This window comes from Podarcis liolepis, assembly GCF_965112155.1.
Source record: "Podarcis liolepis genome assembly, chromosome: 11".
In the NCBI taxonomy this organism is placed as follows: Eukaryota; Metazoa; Chordata; class Lepidosauria; order Squamata; family Lacertidae; genus Podarcis; species Podarcis liolepis.
In genome coordinates this window covers 42,421,569-42,448,860 of record NC_139565.1, presented here as the reverse complement: position 1 = coordinate 42,448,860, position 27,292 = coordinate 42,421,569, and the positions used below count along the sequence as shown (strand labels likewise).

The 27,292-nt window shown below is 40.4% G+C and overlaps 1 protein-coding gene across 3 annotated transcripts; it reads left to right on the top strand.

The window, feature by feature from the left end:
* The first annotated feature begins 4,739 nt into the window (after positions 1-4,739).
* Positions 4,740-27,044, top strand: GPBP1 (GC-rich promoter binding protein 1). 3 transcript variants are annotated; one of them, XM_083465411.1, is made up of 15 exons: positions 5,043-5,231; positions 6,390-7,401; positions 10,706-10,913; positions 11,023-11,366; positions 14,888-14,921; positions 15,166-15,286; positions 19,477-19,600; positions 20,331-20,554; positions 21,258-21,324; positions 22,179-22,363; positions 22,740-22,877; positions 23,077-23,226; positions 23,915-24,102; positions 25,060-25,162; positions 26,163-27,044. In XM_083465411.1, the coding sequence occupies exons 6-15, from the start codon at positions 15,224-15,226 to the stop codon at positions 26,319-26,321; spliced, it is 1,401 nt and encodes a 466-aa protein (XP_083321537.1). In that variant the 5' UTR covers positions 5,043-5,231; positions 6,390-7,401; positions 10,706-10,913; positions 11,023-11,366; positions 14,888-14,921; positions 15,166-15,223; the 3' UTR covers positions 26,322-27,044. The 3 variants fall into 3 exon arrangements, with proteins under 3 accessions (XP_083321535.1, XP_083321537.1, XP_083321536.1); XM_083465410.1 differs by lacking the exon at positions 11,023-11,366 and having other exon boundaries at positions 10,706-10,775; XM_083465409.1 differs by lacking the exons at positions 11,023-11,366; positions 14,888-14,921 and having other exon boundaries at positions 4,740-5,231; positions 10,706-10,775.
* Positions 27,045-27,292: the final 248 nt, after the last annotated feature.

Here is a 27,292-nt window from a genome sequence, read left to right as displayed (position 1 = left end):
AAAGAACCTTTTAATGAGGGTGAAAGAGGAGAGCGCGAAATATGGTCTGAAGCTCAACATCAAAAAAACTAAGATCACGGCCACTGGTCCCATTACCTCCTGGCAAATAAAAGGGGAAGAAATGGAGGCAGTGAGAGATTTTACTTTCTTGGGCTCCATGATCACTGCAGATGGTGACAGCAGCCACGAAATTAAAAGACGTCTGCTCCTTGGGAGAAAGTCGATGGCAAACCTAGACAGCATCTTAAAAAGCAGAGACATCACCTTGCCAACAAAGGTCCATATAGTTAAAGCCATGGTTTTCCCAGTAGTGATGTATGGAAGTGAGAGCTGGACCATAAAGAAGGCTGATCGCCGAAGAATTGATGCTCTTGAATTATGGTGCTGGAGGAGACTCTTGAGAGTCCCATGGACTGCAAGAAGATCAAATGCATTCATTCTTAAGGAAATTATCCCTGAGTGCTCACTGGAAGGACAGATGGTGAAGCTGAGGCTCCAATACTTTGGCCACCTCATGAGAAGAGAAGACTCCCTGGAAAAGACCCTGATGTTGGGAAAGATAGAGGGCACAAGGAGAAGGGGACGGCAGAGGATGAGATGGTTGGACAGTGTTCTTGAAGCTACAAACATGAGTCTGACCAAACTGCGGGAGGCAGTGGAAGACAGGAGTGCCTGGCGTGCTCTGGTCCATGGGGTCACGAAGAGTTGGACACAACTAAACGACTAAACAACAACAACAACAGGTACAAAAATCACAGGCTTGGCTGAAACGCAAATACATCACCCAAATCAACCTACCAGCCCTATAACAATACTGTACCAAACTGAGGGTTCTTCCAGGTGAACCTGATTGTGGAACATCCATTCTGATTTGTTTCCCCGGGAGACTGGATGACATTGGCTATTTACTGAACATTCATATTGAATCAGTTTGCTGAGAGGTCCGATTACATTGCGTTAAAGCAAGTATTATCCTGCATTTCCAGCACATTTTCTCAGAAAATCAGATCTTTGGGGGAAGTAGGTTTGTTGTGCGAGATTTCCAATCAACTATAATCACCAGCCTGAATTTGCCAATATGTGATTGAATCCCACCCCAAAATAGTGACAGTCTGGAAGCATCCTAACTCCATAGAGATGCAGTTTGGGGAAATAACCAAACACCTAATTATGGTGTCCCACTTGTGCAACCGATGTCTGCTTGTGCAAACCTGCATGTCCAAAAATCTGCTCTGGAAGGTCAGGGGACTATCTGAAGTGGACTGGGGCAAAAGCTGCAGATGGAAGTTGAAGAAGGGGAAATCCCATCATGTCCAGTGTTCTGATGTTTGAATCTTTGGCCATAAATCTTAACTCTTCTTGACTAATTTTCAAGCATTAAAGGTAAGTGTGAATAATTGAATATTATGAACAATGAACTATGAGTTATCAATTAAATTAAACTGACGTGGCAAAGCATATCGTTGCAGTTCATAGATTGGCAGTTGATAGACTGTGTATGTACTTAAATATGGCTTTAGCTAACCATATAATTCTCAATTTCAGATTCCAGTTCCAAGTACTGTAGTCAGTCATCTTTCAGATAGCAGCTGGCTTTCTTCCAAACACTGGATCAGCGATACATTAACATTTTTACCCTAGATAATACAAAAGATATATATCCCTTCCCCCAGCAAACTGGGATGTCAGGAATAAGAGTTCTGCTTTGCCATCAGCCTGATCTTGTATTTTGTACATGTTTCATCACCACCCATTGATAAATATGATATGCACCCCTATATGCAGCCAGAAATAGGGGTGTTCAGAAAAAGCTTTACCACTTGATTCTGCTGGCTGTATAAACCGGCCCTTAATTGTACAGAGTGAAACTCTCATTTGCATTCATTTATGTTAGACCATGGAGAATCCATTCAGCTTGTAAGAAAAACAAAATAAAGGCCTATTGATGTGAGCCATATAAAGTCTTGAACTGGAGAACCTACCAAATTAGTGGTGATTGATAGATGCTTTTGTATGTCTAAAACTGAGGTGAGCCCCTGTGCTAGTTGGCTTTCTCCCAGGGAATTCAAATTTCCGCCTGCAAACAGTGACACAATGCTTTATTGAATTATTGGATTTACAGTCAGTCACACTTCTAAGTAAACCTGCATATGATTGCACTGTTAATAACTTTAAAAATCAGTGCTATAGGCTGGACTCTATCTCATTTGCATGAATCCTCCAAACACTTCTGTACATGCATCATATCTTCAGTAATGTTCTATTTTTATTGCATTATTTCTTGCTATTTTTGATGCTCTGTTTTTTAGGGTGACACAGGAGGGTGTTATAAGAAAGAAGGTTTTGGGGTGCTCTTGGTTCATAATCATGCTCAGGCGTCTTATAGACCACATGAGCATGAAAGGGGGAAAATTGAAATATAGTTATGTATTATGCTTAAGTTTCTTTTGGGTTTCTTTAGGGTTTCCAGTATACGAACCTCTTTTTAAAAAATTCCAACAACAGAGGAGGGTGTTATAAAAAAGAAAACTTTGGAAGCCTTGGGGCTTATACAAATCTCTCATATGGCTTTTGGAGCTTGGCCACACATGTAATTGCTTGCAGGAACAAAATGATATTACATGCCTTTGGGCTCCACGGGATGAATATTAAGTTGTGATCCATGATTATAAAAATGACTGGAAGAGCCACAACCTCATCCATGCTTTTGATTTCATTTGGCATGACTGAATGGGCCATATTTGGCCACATCTTGACTCATACTGTTGACATGCTGCTTTCCTAGCTGACAAAGAATGTTGTTGACTTTATAGTATTTGACAGTGATGGAGTTCTTCTGAGACAGGTCTGTTGGTTCTGTTTTTAGGAAACCGGGTGGAAAATAAGATGTCAAGAACGCATCTGTGTTGTTTGCACGGTGCTCATGATGAAGGAATTATTGTTTGCCAAGAATGCAAAGAGTGATAGAAAGGTCACACATCCCTTGACAAAGCCAATGGAAACTGAAAATAAAGAAAAAAAGAGCAATCATTCTACATGTGTGTAGTGCTTTTTGTGATGGTATTCATTGGTATGGAGTACTTTCACCTTTTTTTGCTGCCCAGGCTAATCACTTTGTGCTGGCACCCACAGCACTTTTATAAAGATAGGAATACTGGCACCTTTTTAAAAAACAAAAAGAAAGTGTTCTTTCTCACTGTGTGTGTGTGTGTGTGTGTGTATCCACCACCTAATCGAATTAAAGACAACTGTAATTCTGAATGAAATCTGACTGATGTCCTAGGACTTTCACCCCACTATTGCACATGTAAGTAACCTGGATAGTACACTGAGTGTTGTGCACCACTGTTGCTATAGTGACATTCCGTGCAAGGCTGTCTTTCTGCTTCAAACTGCTTACTCCGTGCTTTGTAGGAAAATGAGATAATGGGACTTTAACAACAACAACAATGTAGATAGACAATTTGAGATTCGGGATAGAACTGTTTTATGGAGGGGCCCCTGTGTTACTGTGATAAACCAGCCATGTTGCATTTGAGCTCTTACTGCTCATGATGCTAAGTGGGGAGCTGGACTTTTGCCTCCAGAGTCCTGCCTGGGTCCTTTCCCCTAATGCAGTGGTTCCCAATTGGTGGTCCGTGGACCCAGGGGGATCCGCATAACCCACCTAGGGTGTCCATGGCACCGTTCACATAACCACAACTACCATGGAGGTATTACAATGTTCAAAAGTAGAGGGGTCCATTGCTTGGCTTTTGAAAACAGGGGGTCTGCAGTATTTACCTAATTGGGAACCACTGCCCTAATGTCTTGAGGTAAAGGGAAACTCAGTGAAGCAAACCAATAGTGAAGCAAATGTACTCTTCACCTGCTCAACAGTACCTACATCTTTCTTTTTGCAATTTTTTTTTTGAGATCCCCCCCCCCAGTGTGCATGGGAAACACTGAGATTGAATTGAAAGTGCTCATGCATGGATAAATGGGCACAAAAGTGAATCCGTGTGACCCACGTGCGCTTTGGTGCACCTATGGGTGGGTAACTCTGACTTGCTGTCTTTGTAGAATAGGATTTGCTGTTCTGCGGTTTGTTTTTGTTTTTAAAACGATGGCCAATCTATTTTAGTGTTCTGTAATAAAGCTGCCTTATTACTATTTAATCAATGGCAGGGTATGGTGTTTTAAAAACAAACAAATGTTTTCGGTATAGCATGACGCAGAATAATGAGTCACAACGCTCCTTCTGTCAGAGCCAGACAATGAACGCTGTGGGAAGGGAGGCTGGCGAAGCACGCCATCAGTCTATTTTTTTTTTTTAAATAAAAATAATATTTCAAGGCGGCTTACAAAAACATATCCACCGAAGTGCAAAATGCAGTATAATAAACTGGGAGCCAGCAGATTAAACATATTTTTTTTAAAAAAACAAAAACACCAGTTATGGCAAAAAATAAATAAATCCCCAAATAAAACGCCGGGGATCGGGCGCGTTTTGTCTTATGCAATATACAGCCGCTGTCGCGGAGGGTGGGAAACGACATCCACTTTAGCCGCCGCTGGCTTCCTCTCGCTCGCCGCGCTGCAGAAGCCGGCAGCCGGGGATTCCCTCCTCCCTCCAACTTGAAAAAGCAGCGCGCTCGCTGAGGGGATTCCCCCTTTCGCCGCTCTCCGAACGTTCGGGATTGTTCCGAGTGACGTCACGCGAGGGGGGCGCTGCTCGCGGGCTGGTGCGCCTTCAGCCGAAGTAGCGCCGCGCAAGCGAAGGTTGTTGGGAGGAGGAGAAAGGTGGCGTTTATAGGAGCGCGAGGCGTGGAGCGGGGGTTCCACGAAACCTCTCCTTTCGGGGGGCCCTTAAAACCTCCGCGCGCGTTCTGTCGTATGTGTCTTGTCGTTGGAGTTCTCCGCTTCGCACAAGCCAGAATCTTCTCCCTCTCCCTCCCTCCCTCGCACATGTACACAGCGTCGTAGAACGTCGGGCGCTCGCGCGCTCCCTCCCGCCCCCAACACAAGCCCAGCCTCGTCTAGCTGCTCGTGGCGGCTGTTGGCGGCGAACTCTCGCGAGGCTTGGGCGCAGGGCATCGCTGCTGCGGCTCGGAGCGGCGCCATTTTGGGGCTGACTGACTGACTGGAGCGAGGAGTTGTGCGCGCGGCGGGGGAGAAGCGGCGGCAAAAAGGAGCTTTCAAATCCGGGACCCCGCAGGAGCTGCTGTGCTTGGCCGGGACTTGGCTGGCAGGTTAGAGCCGCGTTACGCCGGCGCCGCCGCCGCCTCATCCTTCCTCCATGCCACCCCCTCGCCGGTCGGTCGGTCTGAGGGAAGAGGTGGCGGAGGAAACAATGTTTGCGTGTGCGGAGCGTGGGGTTCCGGAGCCAGGCAGGCGAGCGGGCCCGTCCCCGGGGGAGAAGAGGCAGGAGAAACGGGGCTCTGAGGCTCCGCAGCTGCGAAGGATCCTCGGCCGGAGCGTAGTTCGGTCTCTTCCCCCCGCCCCCCGGCCTGCATCGAGCCCTGGGCATGTGGCCTCTCGGTCCTTTCTCCGTCTCCCTTCCTCTTCCAACGGTGGGGGGGGGGAATAAACGGGACACCAGCTCTGTTGGGCCCCGGCTTGGTCGAGGGGCGGCAGTTGGAGGCAGCAGCTTCGAACCCCCTGCGGGCGGATTGCGAGCAAGCGAGCGAGGGTGTAAATATGACAACCTCCAGCGGGAGGACTCGTCCCCGACTTTACCTGGCCATGAAATGGGACGGGAGGAGGAGGAGGGAGAGCGAAACCTGGGCAGGAAACGCGTGCGCACTCCCGTAGGTTAGACGCTCGAAGAGCCGCGGACGCCTTTCCTCCTCGCGCCCCTCATACTTTCCTCGGGTCCCGGATCCGAGATTGGCACCTCGAGGGGGGTGGTCCTATCGTGTGTTTACTCGGAAGTAAGCCCAGCGGCGCGGAGTGGGGACTTCTCCCGACTAACTATGCCTAGGGGTTGCAGCTGCAAGTCTTCCCGTTTCACCGATCTTCCTTTTGTTCGGTTGGTTCGTTGTAGCTTTTATCTTTATTCTTTCTTTTTTTCCTTTTTGGTACGAAATAAGGCCAAAGAACGTGCTTGGTGGGAGTTTTTAATTCTTCCGGTTTTCTTCGCGCCTGCCTCCCATGATAGTACTCTTACGCCAACCGCCGTTTCACCCTGGAGTAGGACCTCCTCCCCTCCCCTTTTCGCTGCTGACTCCAGCATATGTTTCCAGCGCAATCCGCGTGGATTTCGTTGCATGTCCTTATTTTAAGGCTTCCTTGTTCACAAGTACATGGTGTTCATTATTCTCAAGAGAGCAGATTCATAATGTTGCAGATTTCCTAGATGTCTCGAGAAAGGAACATTAATTGCAGTATGTCTTGTCTCTTTTTCCCAGCCTCCTACCCCACTTCTAGGTGATCTGGATTCTGAACATGATCTTGGATATTTTGCAACCTGTTGCCTCAGCCTGTGAAAAAAAGGTAGCTGGATGCTGACCTGCAGAGTCTGCTTCGATTGAAAGCGAAAACGTTGACTAAAAAGGGAATTGGGATTATAACCTGTTCAGTTGCTTTTCCACTTCAAACACTTCTGAAGCCTGCAGAACCCGGTTTATGAACTTTTGAGATTCTTCTCCTGCTTCCCCTTAAATTCAGGATATCATCTTGGACTCATTTTTCTCCATATGGAATGGATAATTGTATAAACTTCTTAAGTTCTGCATGCTACTTTCAAGAACTGTTTTTGCTTTCTAGTTCAAACATTTCAGTCAAAACAGAGATTGACTTGATTTGTCAACTAAGTCTAGAAGATTATATTAAATGTAGCTCCCAATTTTTCTAATATTGATGTAGAATTTATGGCAAATACTGCTTTCATTTTTTAGGCAATTTGGAATTACTTTTTACAATGATGTCTGTTTCCTAAATGAAGAGACAAAGAGCTTTATTTTTCATTTTTTAGTGGGTTTTTTTGTGTTCTGAAGAAGCAATATGGGAATATCCAGATAGCTGCTGTGTGTGGATGTCTGAATCGACTCTTAGAAATGAACTTCATATTGAATGCAGACTTTGACTTCTCAGTTCTATTCTTTATGTCATAAAAGGTGTATTTATTTCTTTTGGAACTGATGTTTATGATAGTAAGATATATGCGGAATAGGAAAGTGAAGAAGTGTCAGAAGATAAGACAGGCTGTTAAAACCAGACTTGTCTGACTTTTTTGAAAATAACTTTTTGGAGTCCTTAAATGTGAAGAATGGGTAGCTGATTTCCAATAATCAGCCCTTGTATTGCATAGCTACGGATGTAGTATCTTTAAGGAACTCGGATCATTACTGCAAGGGAAGCAAACTGGAAAACGCAAATCACGGAGAGTTAATGCCAATCTGTGCAGTTCTCTTGGATTTTGTAAGTATTGCCTGAAACTACAATTGTTACAAATATTAATTGTAAGTGAGGTAAACTGTTGAAGATGTTCCTTTTTTGTTTTGCGTCTGTTAATATTTTTCTTTATCAAAAGTTTGAGAGGCATGTTAACACATGAAAATCTTTTTTAACTATATCAGAACTTGCTTGGATTCTAAGGAAGCTTAGACTTACTACTTAAATTTGAAGTTTCAGCTGATTCATGACTACTTGAAAATGAATCTGATTGAACTTAAATGGACTTGCATCCTATTTAGGATTTGAACCATGTGCAGAAGTGATCATTAGGTCAGTGCCAGGCATCTTGATAGTGCTGTGATGATAGTTTTGGACCAGGATTAAGCCTTATTTGTCTTTCTCCTCTACACCCCCCACCTGATTTTAGTACTAATATCTTAGTTTCATGTAAGGTCTGAACCAGAAAACTGGTTAGCTTAATTCAGGATAGCTGTATTAAAGCTTGGCACAAGAGGATTGCAACTGGCCACTAAATATAAAATTGATTGTGAGCTGTCTAGATAGAATTCTCATTCTGTTCAGTCTCTTATGCGTATGTAGCAGATATAGTAGTGTTGGTATAGAAACACTTCTGTGAACGTGGAATGCTCTTCCCAGGGAGACCTGCCTGGTGCCCTCATCTTAAGGCACCAGGCAAAAGCATTCCCTTTCTCCCAGGCCTTTGTTTAATTAGACAGGCCTTTATTTAACTACCCTGTCTATGGCCTTTTAAACTGTATGTTCGAGTGGGATTATTGTTTTTATTTGTTACTATGGTATCAAGGTATGTACATACTATGTTATGTATGTTATTACGGTATACATTTATATGTTGTAAACTGCCCTGTGATCCTTGGATGAAGGGCGGTATAGAAATTAAATAAACAATAATATGATAGTCCATAGCCACTTGGAACAATTTTAGATTATTAAAATGGAACCCTGATCCTACTCAGATCTTCACCTGATATCAATAATTTTTTTTACAAGAGGATACTGGCATATGCTGTCCCCCAGTGCAGATGTGTGATGCTTTGCTCCTTTTGCCTCTAAATGCCCATTAACCTTGTACACAATTTGTTTTGATATTTTACAGAAAGCATTTTTAAAGCCCTAGCTGCCAATATATACAGTGGAACCTTGGTTGTCGAATGCTTCGGAAGTAAAACGATTCGGAATGCTTCCGTTTTCGAACACGCCTTGGAAGTCAAATGGCTTCTGAGGCGCGTTTCCCCACTTTTTCAATGGATTTTGCCAACCGGCAATTGTGCCTCGGTTGTCAAAAGTTTTGGAAGTCGAACGGTCTTCCGGAACGGATTACGTTAGACAACTGAGGGTTCCACTGTATATGATTCTGAAATGATTTTGGTGCCACTTTCCAAAGATGTAGTCTACCACAAAAATGAGGTGCATTGGCCCCCATGTTGGCCTGGTTAATAGTAATCCATAAACTACAGCACTTGTGGTTCATTTAACTCAAGAAGCCAAGGTTTGTTCTTTGCTTCTAGCTTCTAGTTTGTTTTGGAAATGCTAAGCTTGGTTTGCTTCCTTATGATATGCACAAGAAGAGAGGGGCAGGCACACTTGATCCATGTGTGCTAGCACACTGTTTGTGGTGAGATGTGGTTTGTTTTAGACCATGATTTACTGCTAACATTCAAACTGGGCCAACATCAACTTAATATTTTTGATTATTCGTTGTTATATTTCATCTCCAGAAAAAACACATACAGAGAGTTGTTTATGCCAAGCAACTGCTGGTGTCTGGTGATCTATAGCTGAGCATTTGTTAATTTTGTTGACAAGCCAGTGACAAGTGACAGTGGAAAGGATACAACTCATGAATTAGAAGCAATCCTCTTTGGAAGTTAGAGTGGAGAAAACAGAAGAGAAAGTAAAACAGAAACTTAATATGCACAGGAGAAATACTGGACTCATAACAGGAGAGAAAATAAAATAGAAACCAATCTATTTAACTTGTATAGTTAAATAGTTCTTTATGCTAAGATAAAGCCCAGCTTGAAGAAGAATTCACCCCCTTGAACAGGGTTAGCCTAAATAGTGCCCTCCTATTATTCCAGATAATTAGCCATGTGGTCTTAGACTGGTATCAGTTGTACTCCAGTGTTTGAGAGCCACCATGCTGAATAATATTTACCCCAGGGTCAAATGAGCCTTTGCAGTACAGTAGGGTTGCATCTTATGCAGAGGTTTGGTTCCAGTGGTTCCGCATATACCCAAACCCAAATGGATAGCAGATGGGGAGGGTGGAGGAGAGAGACAAAGAATTCCTAGTACTCCTGGAGCTGGCATACTCAGCAGGCCTTGCTTAGCAAGCAAGGTGGAGTGCTTGAAAACTCTCTTTGCTGGGTAACCCATGTGGACCCAGCGTGAAAAGAACTTTTAATCTCTTTTCCTTGCTTGGATTTCACTTGCACTTATGTGGTGTATGGTTGAAATAAACACAAGTTAAATGTGCTTAAAGTGTGACTACTGTACTTTGCAGTGGCTTGTTACTAAACACACATTTGATAGTTTCATTTTCTTGCTCATTTCAATTGGGATAAATCGGAACCCTGCTATGTTAGGCAGTAATCTAGCCCCTCTTACTGGAACTAAGTACCATGGGATTCAGTAGAACTTGCTTATGAGTAGACACAGGCTCAGACACTGTTAGTTGTTGTTTTTTTAATGAAGATGCTGGAATACTGAAATGGTCTAAGACAACTTCCCCAATAATTGTTGAGGGGTGCAGAAAGCAAAGACATTCAAGAGCATACTGCAATTTATGAAATTGTTCAGGCATGCTAAAATATATATTTCAAAATACTTCAAACACCTTCTAGGGTCCACAGCAATCCCACTGGTTTGGGATTTAAAATACATTTTTGCTAGTGCATTTATGCAGTATGGTTGTGCTAAAGATGTGAAACCCCTTTAGATGATGTTGGGTGCCTTAGTGCTTATGCAGTAATGGTGGTGGCTGGTCTGCACTGGACCAAGGGCTTGGTGTCACTCTATACATGATAGGATGGGCAAAAGGTTTCTCTATACCAAATAGGATTGGTCTCTTAAGCTTTAGCTTGGCTACAGAATGTTCTGTTTTAGTTGGCTGTTTAGATCCTCCGTTTTAATTTATTCTCCAGCAGAATACTTGAGTCAACACAGTAGATTAACTACTTCTAAATTTATCTTGCTCTGTACTTTATTAGAAGTAAAACTTGGATAGCTTCATTAGGGCAATGAGAATACAGTTGTGTTTAATTATAACATTTTAAATTTCCTGCAGGTTTATTTTCAACAGAATCCAGTGCTGCCTCAAAAAATATATAAGATGGACAAAACAACCTAGTTACAAAGTAAGTGACTGATATTTGGCACTATTCAAATCACCTTAAACTCCAGCATATTTACATATGTTAATCTTCCCCCCAAATTTGACAATTTAAAACCTTAAATCAGAGATTGAAGTGAAGCCTGGGAGTGAAGATTCTTCAGTGAATAAACAATTCTTTTGATCTCTGTTGATATTTTGACTTTGATATTTGACAATTTAAAACCTTAAATCAGAGATTGAAGTGAAGCCTGGGAGTGAAGATTCTTCAGTGAATAAACAATTCTTTTGATCTCTGTTGATATTTTGACTTGGACTACTTATCTTTGAAAATTCTATTTAGTTAGCTTTTTCTTTGTGTCTGCCTATATGACAGTGAATCTCCCCTTTCCTTGTACAGCATGCTTGGTTGAGAGCTCAGTGCAGACATTCCCCATCTTTCCTAAAAGAGCTTGCAGAAATCCCCTGACGATTCTGTGGATCTTTGGCAAGAGGTCTAAAATGTTGACATCAATAGAGTTTTTGTACAATTTCTGTACAGAAGTGAAGGAAATCTTCATACCTGTGCATGCTAAAATGATTAGCAAGAATTTCAGACTTAATTCAGGCATCAAAAGTAAGAATTTGAATTATATAGTACAGTATGTATATAATGTATGCAGTTTCTTACTGTGTAGGTCTTTAATTTTAATTGCAGCTTGAAGTGGAACCAGCTACATAGATTGTATCTTGTTCCTGAACAGGATATTCTGTAATTTTCCTTCCACAGAAGCATTAAAAAGTGTGCCTCAGAATGTGTGCCGCATCTTACAATGATGACAAATCCTGATAGAAGTCATAGAATGATAGTTTCTGATTATGCAACTGAAACTTTTGTATTGTGTAGAAACAATTCCATGCAAGTTATCTGTCTTAGCCCACTTTCCTGGAAGTAAGTCCCATTGCACTCAGTGAGTTCATGTGATTGCTTTTACACTATTAGAATCCCAATGTATGTAAAAACAATTGTTTTCTGGTGTGTATTTTGTAGGCTGTGTTGCTTTAGTTAGATAGTTTCCAATTTGTTTCTGGGCTCAATTCAATGAGCTAATGTTGACCTATAAAACAGTAAATGACGTGAGGCCAGGGTTTGAAAGGCCACCTCCTCCTTTGTGAACCCACTTGTAGAATATAGTCTTCTGAGACTTTGTTTTATGTACCACCACCTAAAGAATAAAAGTTGGTGGAAGCATGGCACAAAGCATTCCAGTTGTGGAATTTCCACTTAAGAAAGGTGAGATTGGCCCTATACAGTGGTACCTCGGTTTTCAAATGTAATCAGTTCCGGAAGTCTGTTCAAGTTCCGAAATGTTCAAAAAACAAAAACTGAAAGCGGAAGCCTCAAAATGGAAGCTGCATTTCCTGTTCGAATTCTGAGGCGTGTTCGAAAACTGAGGCACTTTCGGGTTTTCAGTGTTCCAAAATCATTCTCCATAGGGGTTTGTAGTTAGTTCCTGCAGGTTCTCTTTGGCCCGAATTGAGTGCATACATGATAAATTGGTCATCCAGCACTTCACAGTATATGCGGCTCCTAACATTGCAAATGGTATTTTAGAAATGTTAGGCATTGTAAGGATCTTTGTATGCAGTACAGTGATGAGATGACTGTTGTTCATTCTAGGATGGTGTAGTTGTGGATCAATAATTAAAAATGTTATGATTAATTGCTTTATACTTGGGAAATGTGAAACTCCTACTATAACTAAATTTAGCACATCCAAGGAGCTATGATATTTATATAAGTGCATTCTTGTTTCTTACGGACAAAAAAAAACCAAAAAAGCAGTTTTGAAACTAAACAATTTGGCCAGTCTTGTATATATGCCTGGTATGCTTATAAGTGAGCCCTGCTGCTAATCATGATGAAGACACTGCAAATGACAACTGCTGCACAACAAGTGCTAGAGAGTGCAAGTCTGTAGCCTGTGAGGTGTCCATAAACAAAATACTGGTGCCAACCTTGGCTTAGCTCCATGGTCCTGCACATTTGCACAATCCTATCACGCCATGGTGAGGCTTACTGTGTGGTGCAAATGAGGCGCACAAGTCTGAAGAGTGGAATAATTATGATTCTTTTTCTACTTTGGATATCTTTTCAGGGCTGTTTCACCTTGTTCTAGCCCTGGAGCAAATTAAGTGTACGTGGTATGGTCATAAGACAGGCTCTCCATTGCTCTAGTGTTCTCTGCTATTTCTTTGAACTGCATTTCCTTTCTTATGCAACCCCTAAGACTTGATGGCGATGCATTTCTTCTTAATTCTTAGTAACATAACTGTTGAAAGTAGTCAATTCAGGGTGATAAGTACCTGGGTACTCTATATCCTGAAATCTCTCTCTCTCTCTCTCTCTCTCACACACACACACACACACACACACACACGTACGTGTAATATGGGCTCACCCTATTCTTCTGATTAGAAATAGTTTTTTATATTTTTGTAAACTGCCCTGAAATCTGAAGGGCATAAAAATTCAGTAAATAGTTATAGAAATTAACTCATGCAGTCATTAACAGCTTTTAAGTGCTTTTCAACATAGACTTGGAAACACATCAAATATAACTTGCTGCTTACAAGATGTTAGGGCCCCTGCGCTCCACTAACAACATCTCCATGCCATTAGATAGATACTTAATAGAAAACCCCATCCACTCTTGCTTTTGAATTGTGTAGTGTAGCTGGTATGATGACATGACTGAGCTGTAGCATTTTCCAGAAAGTGGTGACCTTCAACTGCGAGATGCAGTTTAAATGACTGCACCCATGATTGTATGGATTGATGTGGAATAAAATTAAACTTAGGCGACATTTTATTGGGTTGTCAGCTTTGATTGTAACCTGATATGCTCACTCTCCCTAGAGTTTACAGTTTCTAATGATGAGGACTGTTTTATTTCAAACTAGAAATAAAAGCAACCAAAAAACAATTTAAAACTGTTTTTGTTTATACTACGTTAGACCCAGACTTGATTTTCTGTGAATGGAAAGCTTGCAGAAGGGACCGGATGCAGTGACTGCCCTTAAGAATATGAAGGGTGGGAAGCAACCTGGTTGTCAAATGACTGTATACTGGGGTGCATTTTAGCCTATGCTTGTATTAAAACTACTACATGAGCTTGGCCTTGGCAGAGCGAGGTGTGAGATAGTGGCATACTGAAAATGAGTGCAGATTTTACTTTTTGTCAGTTGGCCAGAGAAACTCCTTGTAAAACTTCCATATTATACATGAAATCCATAATTTATGAAGTGCTGAAGATGAAGATGGCTATCAGATATTCAGCAACTGAATATGAACTGAACTGAAAAGGAACTGTCACATACTGTTGCTCAGCAGTTAAGATCATTGTAGCCTGTAAAAGGGCCGAGCAACTTTGTTCAGTATTGAGGGTCACATAAAAATGGAAGTCGGAATACATACAGTATTTAAAGATTCAGAAAACTGTTAAATGCCAGGTATGTATATATAGATGAGGGTAATACCAAGCACTTACTCTGTGGTAGTCAGGAATTGGTACTGTCATTTGAAAATCCTCATTTTCCTATGACAGAAGGAAATATTCTTCATTGAGTTGCTGCAAAACTGACTTGTGACATGCCTTTTGTGGTAGAGAGCATGCCTTTCTTCAGTCTTTCTGCCTTTAACCTAGCAGGCAGGCTAAGCTCAAAATATATCTGCCCATATATTAAAAATGTAATAATCTCACACTGCAGTTTGCTTGACTATAGATAAGTGGCAATCCAAAATACAGTGTATTGGGAGGTGATGGATAGGTAGCTCATAGAGGGATTCCCAGAACAGGCTGCAGTGGTCTTCCAGCTCTGCTAGATCCTTCACCTGTCAGTCTCAGGGCCCAGGATCCAGATCCACAGGCCAGCTGCTGCGGCTACTGGCCACTTTCCTCGTCTGTGGCTGATGTTGAAATCTGGTGTTGCTGCCATGGATTGCTATAAAGAGTGGCAGGAGGAACTGTTTCTGCCTGCTTCTGAATTTGTAGTAGCAATCACAGCACCAGGAGGTGAAAAGCAAGGAGGAAGGCACACAGAAGCAGTGGCTTCTTACGGAACGTACAGAGCAATCCTAACTTTGTCTCCTTACAGGCAAGTCCTGCTGAATTAAGTGGGACTTTCCCAGGTAAGTGTGGTTAGAATTGCAGTCTTAGACATTAACATTGCTGGTGTTAAAATGTTCACTGACTCCCAGTTTATTTCAGTGCTTTTCCAAGTACACTTGGTGAATAGCTTTTTAAATTTGTGTTTGTGTTAGCTGTGATTCTTGAATGTTATTGTGGTTCTTTTAAGTTTCTTTGGGGATATTAAAGTCTTATTGCAAGATACATGATTAAAAATATATATCCTACATTTCACTTCTCTGATAGGTATTTGCCATGAGGTGTTGAAGCCTTGTTTTCACTGATTTGGAGAGACTGGACCTAAATGGCGCAGCATGACTTTGCTCCAGCCTGGCTTAATTTTCCTACTCCACCATCATCATCAAAGGTCTGTTCTTACAGTTCATTATGAGTATCAGCACCCACTTATCTTTCTTTCACTTTTGAAATTAGCAGAGGTTGTGTAAACCATTCATTAGTATACCAGACTCAGCTACTGTTAGTGCAGTAGTGCAGCTACTGTTAGATCTTGGACTTAATGATGTAATGACTCCAACCCTTCTCTCCTCCACCCCCCAACCCCATGCTTTTCATTGGTTTATATATTCAAGAGATATTAGAACAAAAATCTCAAAGAAAAACTTTTCCAAAAGGGAGCCTAAATTTCGCAATTTAAACAGATCATGCCACCATGATAGTTATTACTATTTATTAAATTTGTATACTGCCCTATGCCCGTAGGTCTCAGGGCGGTTGACTGCAGCAATCAAATGTAATTTGCCTCTGCTGCCCTAATAGTAAACACCACAATTAACTTGGGAATAATCACCAAAAGTGCATGCCTGGCTCACCTCCTTTTGACTGTAAAATTCATTTAAAATAAGCAAGCAAGCAAACAGGCAAGAAAAGTGGTCAGCTGGTGCTGACCGTATGTTCCAGATTTTTCTGGTTTTTTTTGTTTAAAATCCTATTGGTGTATGCCTCTCTTTGTAAAAATAGCCTAGTTTAAATGAAACATTATTATGATACAAGCATGCTAATAGAATTATGTTTTAAACAGGTAAAACATTGTAAATTGGCCATTATTTTACAGCAGTAGGAATACCACTCTGCAGAGCTTACCTTCTTGCCTCCCCAAATTGCATTGTGGTGCTTATTGTTTTGAATAGTTTTCAGCTTATGTATGTTTGCCACCGTAAGTTCTCTGGAGGAAGGACTGGTTTAAAAAGTTTTTTAAAGGGTCATATCCAACCATGTCCATGTGCACATTCAATGAACTTTACCTTCCTCGCTTTCACCCCTGCAGCTCTCCACACATCCTCAAAACCTGCTCTAGAGGGTTGGGCAACTCTGGAGCAGATTTTGGGAAGGCAAAGACCCATTCTGTTAGCAGAAGTCCATTCATGTAATGCTCAGATCTGCCCAATAATTTATTGCTCTTTTTACATCATTGTTTCGCAGTAACAGCTATGTAATTTGGGGTTTTGTGGTGTGTGTGTGTGTAGTTGGCATAAGTGTCAACCCTGTTTATCTCATCGGCTTGGATCCAGAGATATTTTTTTTTGCACAAGTGGAAAAGTGCTTCCCCTTGAACAAAGTAGATCTGCCTGATTTGTCCAGTTTCCCTTTCCTGACTCCTTTGTCCCATTCCACTCTGTTCCAGGGGGTCTATCAATCTTCAGTCACAGCATTTGGGTCTTGGGAGGAGCCAGAAAAACTGATGTGTGAACAGAGTTCCACTCAATTGTCTCTGGATCTTACCCATAGTGTTTTGCTGGAAAAATACTTGATAATTACCGTATTTTTCCATGTATAAGACTATATTTCCCCCCTATTTTTCAAGTTTAAAATGAGGGGGGGGTCATCTTATACATGAACAGTGCATATGGGAGATTTCTTTATTTGGAGTCCCCAAAAATAGGACTCGTGTTATACATGGGGGACATGGAAAAATATGGTATTTGACCGGTCAAATGCCCCCAAAAGATCACCATGGTTTAAAAGAACAAGCCATATGTTGTGTTAATGTGGACTTTGCAGTGGATCTGACATCCATTTAGAGACAAAGCTCACTAAGTTCTTGTCCTGCTTTATGCTTGCCATTTACATGTGATTGAAAATGATTAAATTCTCTAACTATGAATAATCAAACTCTACAAATCAAGCAGCATGGATGACCTGTAGAGAAATAATTTTGCCTAGCCTTCATTTATTGACATTTATTGGAGCCTGAACCTATGCACATTTACTGAAATATGGGACTTATTTGAAAAGTAAATGTACATCTTAAATCTGGTGTTTATCACATTGGACAGAATCCAACCTCGTACAAGTGGAGCTCCACTCATGCAATGGGATTTCTATCTTCCTTTCCTCCCTCCTGCAGCCGTCTATCTGCACCCTCAAATTGGCTTAAGGGTTCAGGACCCTCTGGAGCAAATTTGAGGGGCCTGTAACAGGAAGGAGAGGAAGTGAAGTCTGATGTGTGAGTGGCTTTGAATGTAATGTATTGTTTTTAATCACTCTGACTTGTTCTGGACATGAGTTCTTGGTATTTGGTGTGACTGCAAAGCAACATCAGCTGCATTATTATAGTACAGGCAACGGGCGATTTTTGTTTGTCCAATTGATGCGCAACCACACACACACACACATTGTGGCAACCTGGAAGTGGCCATTGCACCCAATGACCTGGAATGCAACCCCCACGCAAATCAGGGCTGGGGGCTGTGTCACTAAAGTGACTGGTCAATGTAAATATATGTTTTGTAGTGCTCATTTGTTTCTCATTGACCTTATCTTAACATTCATTTAAAACCTCATGAGGGAATGGGAAAAGCAAACTGGAAATACATTGTGATGCCAATAATGTGTAGAGTAGTTTAAGCTAAAAATGACTTTCTGGTGGTGTGTAAAGAACCAACCCCCCAACAAAACCCAGAAAAGATCTTGCTTTGTAAACCTTTAAGTGAAAATGCCACCAGATTCTGTTTGCAAGATGTAATACTTCTCTTCCCCTGTTCTTTGGTATCAACTTGTTTTCTACCTTGCAATAGGGTAAAGATCAATAATAGCTTGAAAGGTCATAAATCAACCAAACTTTTAACAACTCACTTTGCAATATCAGCATGCTTGATGGAACACTAGCTCCACCATGTGCTGAAATTGCAGACTGCATGTTTGCACTTAGGTGCAAGATTTCTTAAAACTTGTATTGAAATAGTAACACAAGGTAGCAGATCTTTCAGTGACTTGAACAGTTGTACCTTGGTTGACGAATGCCTTAGCAGTTGAACATTTTGGGTCCTGAACGCCGCAAACCCGGAAGTGGGTGTTCTGGTTTGCCAACGTTCTTTTGGAAGCTGAATGTCCGACGGGGCTTTCGCAGCTTCTGATTGGCTGCAGGAAGCTCCTGCAGCCAATTGGAAGCCGTGCCTTGGAAGTCAAACATTTTGGAAGTTTAACGGACTTCCGGAACGGCTTCCATTCAGCTTCCAAGGTACGCCTGTATAGGACATACCTCAAAGAATAGGTGGTCATGAGGATGAAAATGCAGGAAGTTACAAATAGTTGGCAGTTTTAGCTGGCCAATACAGTGGTACCTTCGTTTAAGAACAGCTTAGTTTATGAACAAATTGAATTAAGAATGCTGCAAACCTGGAAGTAGGTGTTTTGGTTTGTGAACTTTGCCTTGGAATAAGAACATGTTTCGCTTCCTGTTGAGTGTGTTCCATTTGTAAGTTGAGTCCCCCACTGCTATGGGAAAGCACGTCGTGGTTTAAGAACGCTTTCATCTAAGAATGGACTTCTGGAACGGATTAATTCGTAAACCAAGGTACCACTGTATAGCTTTGTACAGTGATAGCAAAGAATGGTGCTATAGCAGTATGACTCTGCTACTGTTTAATTTGCCCTGGCTCACAGTTTCTTTTAGAGGTAAATTAAATTTTGTCATTACCTTTAAAAGCCTTTACAGTTTCAGACCCAGTTGTTTCAAAAGATTCTCTAGCTTGCCAGGTGAGGTAATAAGTTAGTGACCCTGTACTGTGTCTCATCACCACTGTGTAGGTGAGGCTATATGGTAGGACCTTTTTGATAGTGGAGCCTTGGCTTTCAAACTTGCTCACCTAGGAAACCAATCTGCTGCTCATCTAATATATTTCATGACAGTTATACCTCGCAGCCACAGAACGCAGGTAAAATGGCAGAGTGCTGCTTGTCAGTTGCTCTGGACGTTTATGACTTTATCTCCCCTTTACTCTTGCTCTTTTAAAATGTGGCTTTTTTGTGGGGGGGGGGTATTGGGTTATTGTTTTTATTTTGATTATGTATTTTGTGGTTTTATATTTTGATTTTATTCTTAAAGCCGCCCTGAGACCCCTGGGTATAGGGTGGTATATAAATTCAATAAATAATAATAATAATATTGGGGATGATTTTAGTGGCTTCAGATTTAGAAAAACTAAAAAGTGTTTAAACACCAAACCTTTGCACTCTTGCATGCCAACACAGTAGCTGAAGATGATTTATTTAGTTTTGCTGTTGTAGACCTCACTTAATATTTGTGTTTACTTTTAGTCATCACTGAATTTTGAGAAGCATTCCGACAACTTTTCATGGACAGAGAATCGTTATGAAGTTAACCGTAGGCGACACAATTCTTCTGATGGATTTGATCCTAGTAGTGGTCGTTCAAATGGAGGTTTGTATGTGTTTAATCCTCTAGATACAGTGTAACCCTATTTTATTTTTACTGTTTTTTAAGTGTTGAGCTGCTCCTAGTTCATAAACCCTCTGAACAGTTCACTGTGTAAGCTGAAATCAATATGGGTGACTGTATTGGATAAAGTGAAAACTCCATGCAGCACAACTACAGAACTCCTCTTTGGATGAAGAGCCATAGATTGTGCTTTATCCTCTGTAGTATAGCTATAGGAGGGTGAGCAACACTTGGATGTATTTTGTAAAATTACTACCCCAAATTTACTTTCCAGTATTTGTATATTGTGTATTACTACACCAAGAAAAAACAAACTTTTTCAAAGTTGCGATGAGTTTTTTTGCATGTTCATTGTCCCTTCTCTAAAAGTTTAAAGAAAATTTATACATTAAAATCCTGTGCTGGATTGCCTATTTCCATTCTTTTATGGGTGATAACTTCTGTTTATTCTTTTGAAATTAATACTTCTGCTGCAGTTCACTTATTACACAACATACTTTTGTCTTTTTTCGACACTACCCCTCTTAGATTTTCCGAGTGACTAACCATGGGATCTTATTCTAATTTTTAATATCAATCATTTCAATTATTTCAGTTCCTAATTTACAGTTCCACCAAACTTCAGTTATTTTTAGCATGCTACATTTCAAATTTTTTCTGCAAAGTAATTTTTTTGGAAACTGCTTGTAACTTTGCCATTTTAAAATCCAAGGGCATTTGGGAAGAAAGGAGAGAAATGGCTGGCGTTCACAAGGTAGAAATGGCACTGAAAACACACACCACAGAGTGGGATATCATAGCGGAGGTTCACGTGCTCGCGCCAGTAGCTTTCAGTCTGGAAAAAGCCAAGGGTTGCATGAAAAAAATGCACCGGAAAGTGAGACTCTGAAAAAGGAAGACAAGGAAGAACCCAAACAATTTGAAGCCGAAGATTTTGTAAGTTAATCATAATGAATTCATTCACTCGCAGAAGTGAATCATTTATGTGCTTTCATTGAGCTTTAATCAAGACCTCCATTGGTAGAAGTGCACTCCTGACCTTTACTTGACAATGGGAATTGGGTGTCAGTGCTGATAGGTGCTGAGAGCAAGCCCCCACTGTGATCAGCTACAGTAGGGAGTTCCCATTTGGGAACTTCTTAGTACAGCCAATCTAGTGAAAGCAGGGACTTTCAACAAGTGCTGAGCTCTACTTTCAGCAGGGATCTTAATTTTCAGCCTGTCTTGAGTTATGATTTCAGGGTGGTTCCAGATGATTAACAAGTGAGTGGCCTTGCCAGCCTGTGTGGTGTAGGTGACATCAAGATGTGGTCTGCCAGTGGGATTCTGTTCCCAGACCCTGCTTAAAGCCTCCCTGGAGTGAGATGGAAAGTAAAGATAGCATTGGATATTGCATAGTGATGACTTTGAACCCCAAACCCTTGGGTGATCTCTATTGGTGGTTTTATGTAGATTTCATTTTGTTAGATGTAAGTTTCATTGAGTGATGTTGAAATAAGATTCAGCACCCTCACTGGTAAACATCATTTGCCAGATCTGAATCATCTCTCTAAATTGTAATATTTATGATCTGGCATGTTTGGATATTTTCCAGCAGATCTTAAATCAAACTGTATTTTCTTTCCCCCCTTCTTTTCAGCCATCCCTGAATCCTGAATATGAGAGAGAACCAAACCAGAATAAATCATTAGCTGCTGGTGTTTGGGGTAAGAGCACTGGGCTTTAAATTACAGTAAAGCTTTTTGAGTGTCATTTTGTTAAAAAATGCCTTTGAAGTGATCTTTATTGTTGCACCTTAAGTCAGCTATACTTTGTGATGCTGTTTGATTTTTGTGATGCATTTATTGAGCATTGAAAACTATCAGAATAATGTGGCTGTGCTGCTCATAAGGAGTTATAATGTATGCATATTCACATTCTTGCACTAAAGATAGCCATCACGTGTTTGTGTTCCTGAAACCATGATGGCTGTGCATTGTTAGAGAAAATTTCTGATGCAAGTGGGGCCTGCAGCAGTTACAATATATGCATGTCACCTAATAAGAATTAGGTGTCAGCCAGCTGTGCCCTCCTCCCAGGATAGTCCATTCCATGCTCCATTCTGTTTTTATTTTCTAACTATCATACAGCATCACATGGCTACTAAGCATGCTTGGTTATTCTTGGGCCATGTTTTGGGTTTTTTCCTCACCTAAGGTTTTGTATTTAATTTTTTTTTGTATTTCACAAAGACTTTGGGGTTCCTTCAAGTATGCTGATGCCTCCCTCTTTTTTAAAAATCATTCTGTTTTGTTTCATGTCCTGCTGGCAGTCTTTTTTGGTGGGGTCAAGATGATGTTCTGTGCCTAAAGCTGTTGGACTGTTTTAAATACTGTCTCTTCTTAGGTCAGACGGCTTCTTTCAGTTCCATGGTACCTGGTTATAAACATAAACACTTGTTTTGCTATGATGATCTACAGAGTATAAGGAGAACTGTATCACCTGAGCCTCTTCAGTGTTTTCCTCCTGAATTAAAAAATATCAACACAATATATAAGATGAAACTTTTGTTTCTTTGCAGAATATCCTCTGAACCCAAAATCTAGATCTCCACGAATGCTGGTTATAAAGAAAGGCAGTACGAAAGATTTACAGATATCTGGATTCCCTGTAGCAGGAAATATTCATTCACAGTCAGTCAAGAATGGAACTGGTACAAGTGTCTATAAAGGTTTAGTTCCCAAACCTGTCATTCCACCTGCAAAGGTAAGATGCGTATAAGTAATGTGTCTTGGAGGAGGGGATTGCAGATTGTTTTGTAATGTTTTTCATTTTCTGTGTTAAAGCATTACATGTAAGACACATATTAAACCAAAATAAATTCAACCCTGTTTACTCCTTTATCTCTTGTTACCTCTCTCTGTTTCTCATTGCCTTCTCTTTCTCTTTGTCAAAATTTAGATTCTAAGCTTCTCAAGGAAGTGGCCAACCCCTCTCTTTAATTAATTTTTTTTCATATATTGTCATGTAGACTGATGGTGCTATATAAACATGTTCAGGTTCTTGTCATAAACATTAAATAATGTAAAGAATTTAGTTTATTAACCTGGTCAAAAATTGTTCATCATTTTGATTTATTTAGACAACACAGTGGAAAAGCCAAACAAAAGACAACAAACTTGGCCCTCCATTTCCTCATGATTCTCCATACGGTATTGGAAACTTTAGTGCTTTCAAATCTACTGCTAAGGCTGTTGGATCACAGAATTCAGTGAAAGAGGTACAGAAAAATTGGTTATTTTTTTATTTGGGGTATTTCTAGTTTTGAGAAGCTATGTTTCATGAACTTGTGATTTTTGAGAATTAAATGGAAACCTGAAACTATATTTAAATAAAACAGAAATAATGGCAGCTGAACAAAATGAAACATTGCCATGAAGTTTTTCTTCATCTCAGTATTGTGTGTTTCTCCACCATAGTGTAATCGATCAAATTCCTCATCTCCAGTTGATAAACTTGGCCAGCCTCGCTTAACCAAATTGACTCGAATGCGCACTGATAAGAAGAGTGAATTCTTGAAGACACTGAAACGGGATCGAGTGGAAGAGGAGCATGATGGGCAAGAGAAGGTACTACAAATTTTGTACAGAGGGTCATGTGTGTTTCATTTTTTACTACAGACTTTCAGCTTACATGGGGGCTGCGTTCTGAGGATAGTGCATAAAGCCAAAATTGTGTATAGTCAATGGGTTCAGTGGTGGGTGGGATTGCTAGTGTCTTCTTTAAGACTTGTGATGCGGTGTTGATCATAAAGAGCAACGTAAAATGTAGATAAGGATTGTCTTCCATTGGGAATCTAAGGAATATTTTCCATAGTGAGCTTAGCATATGTTGGTCATCAGAATTTACTGACGCTATCCTATGTAGCTTAAAATTCAGCTGTTTTAATCAGTCCTGTATCACACCCAAAAGTAAACATAGGTATTTTGTACTTCACAATTCAGAGATAACAGTCTCATTAGTCACAATGTCTATATGCTCTCCCCAGAATTGGAGGCAGTGTGCCCCTGAAAGACACTTGCTTGGGTGGGAGCAACAGCAGCAGAGTTCCATTGCACTCATGTCTTGTTTGTGGGTTCCTCAGAGACATCTATTGGCTTCTGTGGAAAATGGAATGCTGGACAAGCTCTAGCAGTACTCTTCTAAGGGCTTAACTTCCAGTGGGATGCAATATGTAGGCTTGTTGCGTCTTTATATTCATGCAAATCATGAACAAATCTTTTTGGAATTTACTCAAATATGTGACTTCTTTAACAGGATGATGATGATGAATTTAATTTACATAACAGCAACAATGGTCACGAAGAGAGGGACATAAACCGAAACTTTGAAAATGAAATTCCTCAAGAAAATAGAAATGATATAATGATGTCTCAGCAGATCATTCGGTCTTCAACATTTCCGCAGACCGATGTCCTTTCAAGCTCACTTGAAGCAGAGCATCGGTATGTATTTTTCCAATTATTGACATGGTTTTAACCTGTTGAAAAATACTGCTTGCTGGAAGGATAGGTATACAGCAGCAGCAGGGAAACGTTTTGACCTGGTGGAGCAGAACCTTGTCTGTCCATAGGCCAACTTTTGACAGGTAGGCGGGACAACCTGTCGGTCGACTGACATCAATTCCCAGTGGAACTCAATCATGCAGTTGATCCAGTAGGCTTGAACTCAGCGCACATCAGCTGATGGGCAGTGACTTCATCTTGGTTTTCTGCAAGGATCAGCTAGGCTATCAAGTTTCTCAGGGGAACAACAGCGCAGCTGATTAAGCCATACTTCCACCTGCCCCACACCTGATGTCACATAATGACAGGTGTAGGGCAGGTGTCTCTGGTTTGGGGAAAATAGTATCATGGACAAAATTTAGCCCCTTGCCTGGCCAAATTTGACTTGAGGACTGAAGGTTTCCCACCCCTTGTATACAAGGTTAAGTTGGCTAACAATAGGAATTAACTTGATAGTTTTGATTCAGTATTTCACATACTGCACATAAATAGTTATTGTCATTCAGCTGTATGGTCCTTGGAAGTGCTGTTTTATTTATATTGTTTTAAGTTGAACATTTGCCTCTGTTGTATCCTAAAGAATGGGTTAGAAATACATTAGATAAGCATCCATGTATAGACCCCTGTCGTGCACTGGGTTTTCTCATGTATTGATGTTCTTTCTGTACTGTTCTTTCTCGAATGGGAAGAAGAGAGGCATGAAGAAAAAATGGACAGGAAAGTGAAGCAAACCTTTTGCTTTTTCAATCACTTTCTCCAAAAAGTCTTAAGAATGCAAGGTTGTGAGAGCTGGCCAGAAGAATTAAATTGCACCCTTCAGAGCAATTAGATTGGGTCTGGAGAATGAAAGTTGCTGATCTTTTTATAAATGTCCACATTTTTATTTCTTTTGTATAGATTGTTAAAGGAGATGGGTTGGCAGGAAGACAGTGAAAACGATGAGACCTGTGCTCCGCTAACTGAGGATGAAATGAGGGAATTTCAGGTCATTAGTGAACAGGTGAGAGCGAAAGCTAGCCCTACATAACTTGAGTTTCTTATGTTTCAAGTGAAATATTCTATTGAGTGGGATAGAAGATGGACATCTTTCTTACATTCCATATTGAAGCATCTCAGTGTTAAAATGATCAACTAGTACCTTCTTAATGCCTGAGAGAGTCGATAGTTCATATAAGCCTCCATATTTTTGTGCTGCCTGCACAACTATTTATGGTGGCAATGGGAATCTTGTTTTCCTATAAGAGCCTGTTTGTTAGATACACATTGGTGAGTGTTTTAAATTACAAGGGCAAGAAGTTTCTTACTGTTGGTTGACCTCTTATTTAAACTTTTTGCATCCTGTTCCATCCCTTAGATTTGAGCCTTGAATATTGCAGGGGGAATTTTCAATATTTAGTCTGAGGAAATATTTTGTAAATCTACTGGTTCAGAGATACAGGAGGGGAAGATGGGTATCTAGAAACTAGGTAATTCCTATAAGACCATAGACCCCTATTTGAAAGGGATGTTTGAACTATTTGAATTGGGTTTGAAATGGGTGTCAGCTTACTAATGGCTGCAGAAAGTTTTGTGTATTCATATTAAAGTAGCCTCCCCCCTTTATCCAGTTCAGCTATATAGAATCAGGGATGTGGCAGTAGAGACCACTTACTGTATATATGTAAACAGTATGTAAACCATACTCAGTTTATGGGAAATGGAATCGTAACTAGGGATTTACATCTATGTTCATGGCTCTCTTTAACCTCATACTTTGACTTGAGATCTAATGACAGGAATCTAATTACATGCTTATTTTCATGTTTGTTACTAAAAAAACCAAAAGAAACCTGGAAATGCAAGCATCTACAAAACATAGTACTAATGCCATTGTTGAATCTTGCAAAGTTAATTTTTGTTGCCAGACGTGAAATACACATGCTTAACACCTTGTACAAAAATAAATGCTTTTCAATCTGCCATTTTCAGATAGCTAAATTGATTTGTGCTTTAAATTTCAGTTACAAAAAAATGGCCTTAGGAAAAATGGTATTCTAAAAAATGGCCTCATCTGTGACTTCAAATTCAGTCCCTGGAAAAACAGCACTTTCAAACCAACAATTGAGAATGAAGACACGGAGACAAGCAGCAGTGACACATCAGATGATGATGATGTGTGAAGATTTCTAGAGGATGTCTGCCTTGCATCTTGTGCAGTTTGAGAATGAATCGTTCAAAAGAGGGGAGAACTATAATTTTACATAGTGACATGCCCCCCTTAGAGGAAGGATCTTTTGGACTCCTCGTGAAGGAACCTAAGAATGTTGTATTGATGAGCTGTGTTGAACATGACTATAATTTCTGTAAATGAATGTTGTAGAAATGAGGACTTTGCCCCAACATTGACTTTCTTCATCACTGCAGCATTTCTCTGACGAGCAATGTGACAATGTAAGAGAATGAGATTTTCTCATTTAATAATAATAAAAAGATTATGTAATGTTTGGCAAAGTTTTTGTCTTAAGACTGCAGGTCTAAGGGAGAAAAGGGCAGCTTGACACAGTGTGTTGCTTACTGAGACGGATTTCTTCTACAGTGGGAATCTACAGTTTTCACTTTGTGCACAGACAATAGACAATATAGCATGTTTGCTAAACAAAAAAAATAAGACATAAGTGCACTAAGACATCCATTTCCTGAACTGTTGTAATTGTTCCACATACAAGTAATTCTCTAGCAGTTTGTACTACAGTAATTATGAAAAGACTTGCTTCAATTCTAAACTTCACAGAACTGGTGTAAATCAAAAGCTTTATTTGGATGCTGCAAGACCCAGGAATCTGGATCCTCCACAATGAGTGCTGATTCTTTGTGGGGAAAATAAACATTATTTTGATAAATTATTCAGATGCAGAAAGCTTATTTCTCTGACTGGATCCATCTTAACACATGCAAAATAAAACGTCTTCACTTAATATATTGGAAGATAACATTGAAGATACTTGTGTATATCTTGTGGTTCTTTTAATTATTCAGGGTTGCTGCCTTCACACTTCTGAGAATTAATTCTAACTTCTGGTTTGTATTTCTGCACAATAAGGAGGATTTTTTTTCTTAAGGTATTGAATATGAAATCTTATTTAATGTACAC

What these genes read in the sequence shown, in the direction of transcription:
- GPBP1 (XM_083465409.1), top strand. Translation starts at nt 15,224, where the DNA reads ATGGCGCAGCATGACTTTGCTCCAGCCTGGCTTAATTTTCCTACTCCA. An exon ending in TAGTGGTCGTTCAAATGGAG is followed by an intron (nt 19,601 to 20,330) that starts GTTTGTATGTGT and finishes TTAAAATCCAAG; the next exon opens with GGCATTTGGGAAGAAAGGAG. An exon ending in ATTAGCTGCTGGTGTTTGGG is followed by an intron (nt 21,325 to 22,178) that starts GTAAGAGCACTG and finishes GTTTCTTTGCAG; the next exon opens with AATATCCTCTGAACCCAAAA.